This window comes from Toxorhynchites rutilus, chromosome 2, assembly GCF_029784135.1.
Source record: "Toxorhynchites rutilus septentrionalis strain SRP chromosome 2, ASM2978413v1, whole genome shotgun sequence".
In the NCBI taxonomy this organism is placed as follows: Eukaryota; Metazoa; Arthropoda; class Insecta; order Diptera; family Culicidae; genus Toxorhynchites; species Toxorhynchites rutilus.
This window is the reverse complement of record NC_073745.1, coordinates 158,667,572-158,680,818: the sequence shown is the minus strand read 5'-3', so window position 1 is coordinate 158,680,818 and position 13,247 is coordinate 158,667,572. Positions and strand designations below refer to the sequence as shown.

Here is a 13,247-nt window from a genome sequence, read left to right as displayed (position 1 = left end):
TTGTTTTTATTCAAAATCTGATGATATCTAACTTCTGTCCAGATACTCCCATAGCTTTTTCTATAGGATTGATGTCGGGAGGTTGTGGTGGGTTATCAATAATTATTGATCTATCGTAAAGTAGTGAAGTAGTAGTAGTTTATGCTTCGTCTTGAAAGCAGTGCCAACAAAATATGCACTTTGCTTCTATGGATCGATTTTAACAAAATCGAATAGTAATTGCTTTTCTGACCAAGTTGACATGACACATGATGATAGTCAGGGTAATGATCGCGACTTCAAAATCAGAACCCTCCAATTACCATATTTGTGTTATTATTTGAACAACTATGTGCACTGCAACAATAATCTGTGGAGTAATGAAAGTGTTTGAAATTTAATCTTTTCATCGCTTACAAAGGGAAGACGGGATTGAATCTTCGTAACTAAAATCTTCAATCCAGCCTGCGAACAAAACGAAGAGGCATCGGGTTATTTGTGCTATTAGTAACACAACATGGAAAACTCATAACGACTGTTCTGTAGCCCAACTGAATGATGTGTGATTTACATAGAACATTACGAAAAAGAATGTCCACGTACCGTCAACGTCTCCATCAATTCACACATGCAGCGATCAATGAAAATCATTGAATTATATTATTTAAATGTGTTAAAGTGTAGTCATCCAGTCTAAGCAAACCTATGTTTATTTGTACCGACTACCAACCTGAGACCCCTAGCAACCTAGTTTGTTATTTTGTTTAAATGTTCACTTCACTAGTTTCACTCCTCAAGACTAGTCGTCTTTATTTCAAGCTTCCTGAAATCTTCCAAATCGTTACCACTCAAGAGGTTATGGGTACTTCAAGCAAGGATTCGGTGCACGGAATACCCCAGTTCAGCGGAGGTCCTGGATTTCACAACTGGAGTTTCCGGGTACGGATGTTCCTGGACGCGCAAGGAGTGGTCAAGACGTTGACAGATGATCCCCCAGCGGACACTGCGGAGGCCGCGGTGAAGACGAAATTTGACGAGACGGACAGAAAAGCGAAGTCACTGTTGATCGGTTTCCTTGGCGATGACTGCCTGGAAATCGTTCGAGATAAAACTTCTGCGAAAAAAATGTGGCAAGCTCTCGAAAATTCCTTTGCTAAGAAGTCTCTGGTGACGCAGAACCTGGTTCGGAAGCAGATTGGACGGTTGAGGATGAAGGAAGGCGATTCCATGCGTGGTCATCTGGTGGTTTTCGAAGACCTGATTCGGCAGCTCAAACAGGCAGGCGGAGAGTTAGCTGAAGCGGATTTGATCGTGACGCTGTTTGGGACTCTTCCGGAAGTTTTTGATCCGTTAATCACGGCGCTCGAAAACCTAGGCGACGAAGATTTGAAATTCGATACCGTCAAGCAGCGGCTCCTGGCAGAGGAGGTGAAGCAGCGTGACCGGCACAATGATGTGGTGGAGAAGTCAACGGCGTTCATCGGCGAAAAAGGTAAAGTTAAACCGAAAACGTTCAAAGGCAAGTGCCACAAATGCGGCCGGAAGGGACACATGCAGAAAGATTGCCGCCAGAGGAACAACGGTGAGGCCAACGTAGCTTCAGGAAGCGGTTCTGTGAGCTTTATGGTCAACCGTGAAAAATCTGGCCGGCGGCAGAGCGAAAAGGTCACCTTCAAGTTGGATTCTGGATCAAGTGACCATTTGATTAATGATGCCAGGGTATTTTCGTCGTCTTCAAGACTGGCTGAGCCGATCGTTATTCAAGTTGCCAAGGACGGCGAAACACTCGTGGCGAGAACGAAGGGCGTGATCGATGGCTGCAGCAACAAAGGTGTTCGAGTAAATATCAACGAGGTGCTGTATATCCCCGACCTACGGGATAACCTGATGTCCGTTAAACGACTGGCAATTGCTGGAATTTCGGTGCTGTTTGATGGTCGTCACGCAGTGTTACGGAAGGAGAACCAAGTGATTGCCACGGCCCATTTGAAGGGCAGTCTGTACGAGCTGGAAATAAACGTGGATCCACCGGCAGCAAACATGTGCGATGCAGAGGCGAGCGGATTGTGGCATCGTCGACTTGGCCATCTCAATGAAAAGGCGATGGCAAAACTGGTGCAGCACAACATGGTGAATGGCATCAACGTGAAACCAAAGGCCATTGAGTTCTGTGATCCCTGTGTACAAGGTAAGCAGTGCCGCGAACCTTTCAGCGGAACTAGACAGCGAGCAACCCGGGTGTTGGAACGAATCCACTCGGACGTCTGTGGTCCTATTGATCCACCGGCGTGGGACGGGTCACGATATTTTGTTTCCTTTATCGACGACCACACGCACTTCGTGGTTATCTACCTGATGAAGAAGAAGTCCCAAGTTTTTGAGAAATTCCGTGAGTTCGAAGCAATGGCTACAGCGGCGACAGGCAAGGCGATTTCCAGACTGACCGTAGATCAAGGAAGGGAGTACTGCTCCAACGAACAGAAGGCGTGGTACAGATCCAAAGGCATTCAAGTGGAGCCAACGGTCGCTTATACTCCCCAGCAGAACGGTGTAGCTGAACGTTTCAACAGGACGCTCATCGAGAAGATACGTGCTATGCTCTTCGATTCACAGGTCCCAAAGAATTTGTGGTCTGAAGCCGCCTACACCGGAGTGTACCTGCTGAACCGAAGTCCTACGGCAAGCCTCCAGTGTGAAAAGACGCCAGCTGAACTGTGGTTCGGTACGAAGCCAAGTGTAGAGAAGGTTCGCATATTCGGATGCAAGGCATTTGCGTGGATTCCAAGCCAGACAAGGAAGAAGCTCGATCCGAAAAGCGTGGAGGTAGTCTTGATGGGGTATGCCCCTAATGGCTACAGGCTCTGGGACAGAAAGCAACGGAAGATCATCGTAGCCCGAGATGTCAAGTTTGACGAAACACGTTTTCCTTATGGTGCAGAACCAGATGAATCATCAAAAGCTCCCCTGGTCGTCGTATTCCCGCTTGAACAAGAGGGGGAAGCTGAAGATGTACAAGCTGACGTGGCAGAACCAGGTGACGATTCCCAAGAAGAAGAAGATCCGCAGTCCGACGTTGAAACTCAACCAGACGAGCCTGACGATCCGACACCACCAGCGCTCCCTTCGCAACCAGAACACTGCGAGTCCGACGGACAAACGCAAGTGAGGCGCAGCGAACGGGAGCGCACGCTCCCTGGTAAGTTATTTGATTACTTTACCGGTTACGGAGCAACTTCTGGCGGTCTACTTTTCATAGATACTCCACAAAGCTATGATGAGATAGCTGGACGAGATGACAGCAAGGATTGGTTACGTGCGGTCAAAAGCGAACTAGGCTCTCTGAAGAGGAACAACGTGTGGCAGTTAACGACGTGCCCGGCTGACGTAAAACCCCTCAAATCGAAATGGGTCTTCAGACTAAAGGAGGACGACAATGGTAAGCCCGTTCGCTACAAAGCACGTTTAGTGGCGAAGGGCTATCTCCAAAAGCCGGGACAAGATTTCGAGGAAACCTACGCACCGGTGGCAAGGCTGGCCACAATCCGAGCTGTGCTGGCCGTCGGAGTTCATCATAAGTATCATTTTCATCAAATGGATGTACGGACTGCTTTCCTGCATGGAAGTTTGAAGGAAACCATCTACATGGCCGTTCCGGATGGAGTTCAAGCGAAGCCTGGTCAAGTTTGTCGATTGGTCAAGTCGTTGTATGGCCTAAAGCAATCCCCGAGATGTTGGAACGAGCGTTTCAACGAAGAGCTGCTGAAGATGGGCTTCATTCGGTCCAAGCACGACTATTGCCTCTACACGAAGCTGGTTCCCAATGATGAGCTGATCGTGATTCTATACGTGGATGACCTTCTGGTGGTGGGCCGGAATCTATCAACGATTGCGCAATTGAAGCGTGATCTGGCCAAGCTGTTCGAGATGTCCGATTGTGGTGACCTGTGCCATTTCTTAGGCATAAAAATCGACTACAACAATGAGGCTGGTGTAATGAAGCTGTCGCAGAACGCAGGCATCAATCGGCTGATGAAACGCTTCGGGATGGATGACTGCAATCCGGTCAGAGTTCCGATGGAGAAAGGCCTCTCACTGGAACCGACAGGCCAACGCACTGACGAACCATATCGCGAGCTATTGGGATCCCTGATGTATCTCATGCTGTGTGTTCGACCTGACGTATGTTTTCCGGTTGGATATCTGGGTCGTTTCCAGCAAAACCCTACGACTCAACACTGGCAAGCACTGAAGCACGTGATCCGGTACATTCAAGGAACCAGAGGTATGACGCTACTATTCCGGCGAGAGGAATCGAGCGTACCATTGGTCGGGTACGCGGATGCGGATTGGGCTTCCGATGTCACCGATAGGAAATCTGTCAGCGGTTACCTGTTCAAGGTGTTCGGATGTCCCGTCTCCTGGTGTAGCAAGAAGCAGCAGACAGTAGCAACATCATCCAGCGAGGCAGAATATGTAGCTCTGAGTCTGGCGGCAACTGAAGCGATTTGGCTGAGCGGAGTTCTGAAGGATCTGCAAGAAGCTAGCGCACCGGTTACCATCTACGAAGATAACAGGGGCTGCATCTGCATGGCGAAAAATTTGGAGATGAAGCGCACCAAGCATATCGACGTCAAGCATCACTTCCTCCGTGATCACGTGGCGTCTGGATCCCTAAAAATCGAACCTATCAAGACCGAAGATCAGATAGCGGATATATTTACCAAGCCGTTGGAGTCTACCCGTTTCAAGGCTCTACGGTCAAACCTAGGATTAACTGTTTGAGAGGGGGTGTTGAAGTGTATGTTTATTTGTACCGACTACCAACCTGAGACCCCTAGCAACCTAGTTTGTTATTTTGTTTAAATGTTCACTTCACTAGTTTCACTCCTCAAGACTAGTCGTCTTTATTTCAAGCTTCCTGAAATCTTCCAAATCGTTACCACTCAAGAAAATGTTTGAAACACGTAGTCCCGATCCTTTTTCAACAATAATATTATATAAACTGTTTTTTTCAGCTAGTCGCAAATGATTTTCACTCAGAAATCTGGAACTGAGATATATGTTAGCATAAAAAAAAGTCACAGGAGGGTTGTGTCCGAGACACGACCGCATAGTTAACGTAGGATTCCGATAGGCTATTTGTTGATTTTTGATATGTGTGAAGAATTACATAGTTATACTCTTTGATAATGATTTGATGACCCTAAGAAGCCGTTTTGTTTGGTTGTTTAGTATTGTTTGTTCACTCCACCAGTGTATACCGAGTGATGATGACAGAAGGATGGTAAACAGTCATCGGATGGTGTGTATCAGATAAAAGATATCGAAGTGGAATGAGATATGATGAAAACCGCCCTCTGTGATCACAGACGAGATCCCTTCTGTGTTATGGATGAAATAAAGTAAAAAAATCACCAATGTAATATAAGATAATTATCAATACCAAACACAATTATCAATTTTTCTCATCACTTCAATATAGAGAAAATATATTTGAAATGGAAAAGGTAATTTTCTTTTATAAATTTTTGTTTTTGTTTTGTTTTGTGTTTATTCAACACAATGCGAATTTTAATTGGACTAGCAACACCTAATACTATATGTAGAGCATATGGGAAATCACTTTTTCTAAAATTTCTTCACTTTTCCAATTTTTCTCGCCGTATAAATTTTCCTTGGGTGAAAATGAACACAACAAAACAGACAGCTTAAACAAAATGACCCGTTCTAGAGCGGGAACACACCTTGATTTTTATTTATGAAAATTGAAATAAGTCGTTTCATATATCAAATCATTTTTCACACAACTGCTACCATATAGCATTTTACACTTACCCTTGTGTTAATTTTTTCACAATACATGATCGGTCATTGATAAGAGATTTCACGAAGCAAGCAACATTAAAGTTTCATATTCAAATTTTATTTGTAAGAATTAATTGTATCACTCACCTTACTTCCAATATAAAAATGCCCCCGACTTGCATATATTTGCAATGCCAATTTACCTCGGGCACCTTAGTTTTGATGTCTAAGGTGCCCGAGGTAGGAACAAAAGCTCCCCCTACTTTCATGTATTTGCAATGCCAATTCCCCCCAGACAGCTTGGTTTTGATGTCTCTGTTAGGGACCCGCCGCATGTGTCGTCAATTTCGACCAATCAGAAGTGGGTATTTCCGTTAGAATAGGGGTTGAGATTTTACAATTGTTCGATAGTTAGTTTCATGACATATTATTTCCTTCAATATAAAAAAATTGTTATGGAGTGCCGAAATCGATTGACGCAAAAATTGTATCAATCCATCATGAAATGACTGAGCAATAAGCGTTTGAAATTGGACAATTTTCACGATGTGCTCGATTTTCGGTTTTCAATTTGTACCCCAATATGTTCCCGAAAGATGTAATCCTACGTCAAAATACAACCAAAATCAAAACAAGACACATCGAGACACATAGCCCAGACAAAAACCCAGCCGCCGGTCTCCGTCAATAATTCTTTTCTACAATTCCTGCCGATAGTTTTCTTATAACGGTCGTTGACGGGTCATTACGTTGCCGATGTATGTGAATGTCTCTATAAGAATTGCATGGGAGAATAATGTGCGATTCACATAGCACGTTACGGAGAAGAACCGTCTACGTTCCGTCAACGTCTCCACCAATTCACACATGCAGTCAATGCTTCCACCAACACCGTCACTTCAAATGCCAAACGAATGATTTATTTAATTTTATTCATGGTGTCGCCACCTACAACAATTTAAATTGCAATGCCCTCTTTCAAATCAGCATGCCTAGAATCAGTTCTAAATTTTGAAAAATTCAATGAGAATTATTGAATTCAATTATTTAAATGCTTAAACCCCGTAGTCCGACCCTTATGCAACAATAATAATAAATAGAATAATTCTTTTAACTAGTCGCGAATGATTTTCACTCCGAAATTTGGAGCTAGGAGATATGTTGGCATAAAAAGTACAGTAAGTTACTTATAAAGCGATATGCTGAGGCACCACTTAGTGTCGCATTGGAGTCGGTTTTGACCAGTAATTGGACATTTGCGACTGGTGGCGACTTTCAATGTGGGGCCATAATTTGGGCCCCGAACTCAATGTTTACAAAAATGTCCAACTAGAGGTGAAAATGTCTAATTAAACGTGTTGCATCACAGATCTGTTCAATTAGCTTAATGTCGATGTAGATGTAAATTACTGTACAACCAAATCAAAACAAAAGCCGAGACACAAAGCCCAGACAAAAACCAAAACGAGCCGTCCGTCTCCGTCAATTATTCTTTTCTACAAACCCTGCCGGTCGTTTTCGTTGAACGTATGCTGACGGGTCGTTACGTTGCTGGTGTATGTGAATGTTTTCATGAGAATTGCATGGTAGAATCATTGACGTATCGTGACGTGACGGGACGTGAACGTGACGTGTATGTTGTATGTGAATCGCACTTAATTGGGGTTACGTGGCGTGACGTGACGAAAACGTGACGGTGATGTTGTATGTGAATGGCACTTAATGGAACAATAGAAATACTCTTTTGCCGAAAATGCGATATTGTGACACTCATCATATGTATCGATAAGATAAACATGTGCACGAATAAATCCGGATGTAGTGCCCAGACTGTTGACGAGCTCAATAAAAAAAATAATACGATTACCAAACCCATCCTCAGAACGTTCCTAGAAAAACTTCCCCGGCTCAACGTAGTACTACTAGCGTAGTTTTTATCAGTAATTAATTGAGATTCCTATGTCAAATAAAACGCCTTCAATGCATTTTGGGTGGAAAGTTAAAGAATACACGTTTACTAGTGTAGATATAAAGAAACATTTTTTAAGAAAAATACCCCGGCCAGAACGGGAATCGATCCCAAAATCCCTGATATGAAATAGGTTACGCTAACAATTTGGCCATGGAACCAAATCCATACAAATCGGAAAATTGAAATTGATTGCCACTCTGAATTATGAAATGATATAACATTTTGACACGTATAGTTTGAAGGATACAGTACTAACATTAATCGTACCGTTCGTACTTTCATGACACTGTGTTATTTACCAAAACCATATAATTTTTCTGACGTAGGACTACCAAAGCAGCTATCACAATTTTTTTGAATATTCATAATGGCCAAACAGTAATAAATAAACTAGGGTGCCGGTTAAATCGTTTATAATATGTATATATTTCCTTATTTTTGCGAAATAATTGCTGTTTCGTTGGATAATATCAGAGCTTTGCAGTACAATCTATACGCACTATACGAATTTATGAACCTTCTAGTTGAAAAAAGAAGACATAATGGACATAATGAACTTTATAAATATTTTTTTAATATATTTGGCATCTCTGCGAGACTATTGCGTGATGCTTGATGATAAATCGGCAACACACATTAACTCAAGTCAATCGCATTCATACCTGGATGTTCATATCATCCAACATTATTAGCGACCTTACGTGGCGTAGACTATTTCCTAAGAAAACTATCTTCAAATAGTGAAAAATGCTGAAATTGGCATTATTTGGGGTAATTTTATTAATTGTGCAATATTCACATTTAAGTTCCGGATATTTCGTTACCGTGGATGCCCATTCGGAGGAATGTTTTTTCGATAGAGCCGAGTCCGGTTCCAAATTAGGTACATTCATATTCACTCATAAAATGGATAAGCAGTAATCGCAATGTGTTTAGGTTTAATGTTCGAAACGGTCGAGGGTGGCTTCTTGGATATCGAAGTTCGTATAACTGGACCGGATGAGAAAGTTGTTTACCAGGGTGAAAAAGAGTCTTCTGGAAAATATACTTTCTCCGCTTACGAGAGCGGCCTTTATCATTACTGTTTTAGCAACAAAATGTCAACGTTAACGCCAAAGGTAAGTTATTTACATGTTGTTTAGTAATAGTACATTAATAGTTTGTACTTGAAACCAGGTGGTGATGTTTTCAATGGAAATTGGAGATGCTCCCAAGGGAACCATCGGTGCAGTGAATGAAGGTGAAGCCGGACACACGAAACTGGAAGATATGATCAAAGAGCTTTCAGGGACTCTCACCAGTATTAAACACGAACAGGATTACATGCATGTAAGATGAGTTCAGAGATAAATATTCTAGAAGATGAATACTAGAGCTAGTTATATATTTGCAGGTTCGAGATCGAATCCATCGTTCAATTAATGAAAGCACAAATTCCCGTGTTGTAATGTGGTCTGTGTTCGAGGCTCTTGTACTCTTGGCGATGACCGTCGGTCAGGTGTATTACTTGAAACGCTTCTTCGAAGTTAAGCGTGTTGTGTGAGAATAGTGATGCAATAATAAGACTACTTATCTGTGTGTTAATTGATTTTTATTCAATGTGCATTGCTTAGATTGGGTGTTCTGATCCTTAAAAAATATCCTACAGGGAGGATTCTGAAAGAATTCATTTTGAATTGTTTGACATATAAAACAACAGAATATAAAAATTCGCATTGGAGTAATTTCTAAGGAATATTCTGATCAAGATTTGTTTATTTGGAGCAGGGAAAATCCCATTTTAGTGTGCTTGAAGCTTTTTTCTAAAATGAGCATAAAACCTGCTCATCTTTTGCATCAACCGAAAATACAGCTCAAATGACACAATCTTGATCCTTACAAAAAGACGACTTACTCTAACTAAAGCATCAGGCTAGTATATCCAAGCACCCCACGGAACCTACTCTTATTGATGTGACGAGGCAAATGATAGTCGAAAGCTTTAAAACAGCGATTGAACAACAATACGTACTACTGATAGGCTTGGCCACAATTAGTACGAAATGTAAGAATTCGGAGGGAATCATGGGTTCTCAGAGTACGAGGTATATTAATGTTGAACTCATTCGGATCATTTATCAGCGTTCAAACTCATGTGGTTTGTTGCACACCATCGGAAGAAGTTATCGAGGTAATGCTTGAAATCATATGCGTACGAATCTTTGAAACATTTGAGTGCAAAGCTGACTTCATTCAAATACGGCAGAAATAAGCAAGGAACACCGGACGTGACGAAGAAATGTTCAGATATAATATCATCTACTTTCACTGCCATTGAACGATCAACAAGATTAGAATTTAGCCAACTTAGTAGCGTACCAGAGAAACCAAGACGTTCGAGGTTTGCTATTAGTACTGGTGATTAGTTTTGTGGAATGTGGATTATTGGAAAGGGTGTATTGTATTGTATTTGTTTATTCATACTTGTAGAGTAAGGGTTCACTTTTATAAAAATTCTACAATCGGATTCAGCGTTGTTCATACCACATCCTTATCAGTCAACATTGGAAGTTAAAAAAACCCAATCCAAAATAAGCAATACATGTAAACCCTATCCACTATACAGGATGGCCACCCATTCGGGAAATGCGGGAATCAAAATCCATCGGGAAAAAGTCGGGAATTGCTTCATGTTTGCTCAGTGTTTTTTTAGTTCTAAAATGTTACTGTATGTGTTTTAGCGTGTTACGACCTTCTGAGCAGCGAGAATCTTTGTTTTCAAAAAAAACCTGCTTTGTTGAAGAAAGTAATTTAATGTTACATGGATAGCCCAGGAGTAAACTGGAAAATTTTTAATGATTTTACAAGTGAGTTTCAAGAATTTAAATCAAACCTTTCATACGAAATTCTCAACATTGGAAGTTACGAACTCCATACGGTTCATAATTCCTCCACGGAAGGGCTGAGAAAAAACGAATCGAATTTGGATAACTTAACTGTATTTCCGTTGAAGCTTTGTGATGATCACTAGGTGGAGAACGAACGTATTGCGGGACGTGCAGTTCAAATGTTACCCCACCTCAGACGGTTTGTCGGTGAGGCAAAGAAACAAGACGAGAATAAGCTTAAAGAAAGCCATCCAAACTTTAAGCGGAGTTTTACATCAGTTTTCCGGTCAAATGTATTCGAGATTGTCGCCAATGCTGTGAATGAAAGGCTGCTGGAACCGAAACTTACTTTTTCTATTACTGCAGCATCAACAGATAAATCGTTTTTGCAAAAATATCAAACAGAGGTACCGATGGTTCCTTCCCTTTCGATGGCCTAACGGGACTGGTAAGATCTGTTATGGAGAAAATTATGAAGCCCTAACGACTGAAGGTGGAATCCGGATCACTGGTTGGATTTGAAACACAGAAATCAATCTACTGCAACCCGGAAGTATTGCATGTATTGGAAGGCTTTATAATAAATCAAGGCTCTGGAGTAAAAATGGGACACAGTTTAAAGAAAAAGGAGTCAAATTCAAGGTCATTCAAAAAGGGTAACTTGCTTCGTGTTATTTACTTCATCTCGTCTCATATGCTCCTATTTTTGCTAACTATTTTTGTCCAGCGTTAACAACAATAAAGTAAAACATTATCGCAATTCGGATTTTAAAAATCAATTTTTAACTAACGACAGAATATTATTAAATTATAATTTTTAAGAGTCGAGAATTTAAAAATTTTAATTGAGTGGCCACCCTGGCTATACTGTTGCTTATCCCATTCAAGATAACTCGCTCAATTCAACCAGTTCATACATTGCCGACGGAATATTGCTGCTAAATGAATAGATTTAATATCCACTGGTAGTTGATTCCATAAATTAATCGAACGCACGAAAAAGGTATTGCTGTAATGAGAGGAGTTATGAGCAATAATAACAAAATGATGGACTCTGGAACTTCTAAAAGGCTGTAACTTGTCACTAAGATAGTAAGAACCGAAATGAATTATCTTAAATAAAGCGACATAGCGTCAAAATTTAAAAAAATAATGGAATGAACATCCCAGCAGGTCCCACTGTAAATGTGTTATTCTAGAAAATCTAGATAATCTGAAATAAGACGCGAATAAACACCAAGATTGGCAGCTTTTTGCACATATTCTATTTTTTCGTTATTGATAGTTAACTCCGGTAAACGAATCTGTCGTATGGGAATGAATATGTTCTTACGCCTAATGAGATATGGTCTGCTGAACCAAAAAAGGTGAAGAACTTCATAAAGAAAGTTATACCTTCTTGATCGTATATACAAAGTCCTAGTGTGACTATCACTTATTCCCTGAGTGATGGAACGAACTGACAGCACATATATAGTAAACTGGAGTGCACCATAATAGATCAAACTAATGGTCGCAGTGGTTCGATGAAAACTGCTGAGAAACGTTCCTTAAAAACAGGAAGCGGGTTATATCTATGGTATAACCGCAATGGTGACGTAGGACTATCGTTGATTTAGTGATCATTTGTTTGAAGTTGAATCTGAATTCATTCTGAATGAATGAATAAATGAATATTTGGGAGACTTCGAAAACGAGAGCGTTACGTTGGAGGTACAAGGTTTATGCATCCAATAGTGGATACAAAAATATTCTACTGATGGGGAAGAATAATCTTCAGAAGCTTTCCTGCTAATTGCACTTGATTGAAAAATCACAGAACTAAATATATTTGGTCGCAATATTATATGGATAGAAAACATTAAAATAAACTCTTCCACTCGAATGTAATTTTCAAGTCTGGTCTGGGACTGGCAGATTATTTTGCAGTAACGATGACATCCTTCCGAATTCTTCTCGATTCTTCTCGAAGTTCACCACCAGTGGTTAATCCCTTCTCGTATTATTTGATACGTCATACATCAAGTGATTTCACTAGCCTGCTGAGCGTTCTAGCGCCCTATATTATTCAAGTACCCACGAGTGAGACTCGATGTTGTACGGGAAAGGGTTAATGCTAACTTGATAACCACCTGTTAATTGCACTTGATTGAAAAATCACAAAACCAGTTGTATTTGGTCGTAGTATTAAATGGATAGAAAACATTACAATAAACTCTTTCGCTTGAATGTATTTTTCAATTCCCAGGGAAACCCCAGAAATCCCAGATTATTTTTCAGCAGCGATTAGATCTTTCCAGAATTTTTTCAATGCTGAATGGCATTCAAACGAAACAAATTCCGCGCGTGTATTTGTGTGTGGCGGCTGCTTCGACGTCTTCCCGGGGAACAGTTTTTCGATGCTGATACTCTCTTGGTCAGCATCTCTTCTCCTTCTGATGGCTCGGCTTTTCTGCCCTCCCTCACAGTTCCAAACAAACTGCATGTCTTTCAGGTCAGGTCAGGCCAGGTAATGAATCCCTCGATCCCTCGCCGTCCAGCTCGTCCAGCTCGTTCAGTAACGATGTTGTCTTGTCGATGTCCTCACAAAAAATGAATGCGTTTTGCTGATGATGTTGAATTAA

The 13,247-nt window shown here is 41.2% G+C and overlaps 1 protein-coding gene across 1 annotated transcript; it reads left to right on the top strand.

The window, feature by feature from the left end:
- The first annotated feature begins 8,410 nt into the window (after positions 1-8,410).
- On the top strand, positions 8,411-9,340 carry LOC129765435 (transmembrane emp24 domain-containing protein 2). Its single transcript, XM_055765758.1, has 4 exons — positions 8,411-8,639; positions 8,693-8,874; positions 8,933-9,085; positions 9,150-9,340. Exons 1-4 carry the CDS (start codon positions 8,504-8,506, stop codon positions 9,297-9,299), a joined length of 621 nt encoding a protein of 206 aa, XP_055621733.1. The 5' UTR covers positions 8,411-8,503; the 3' UTR covers positions 9,300-9,340.
- The last annotated feature ends 3,907 nt before the right edge of the window (positions 9,341-13,247 follow it).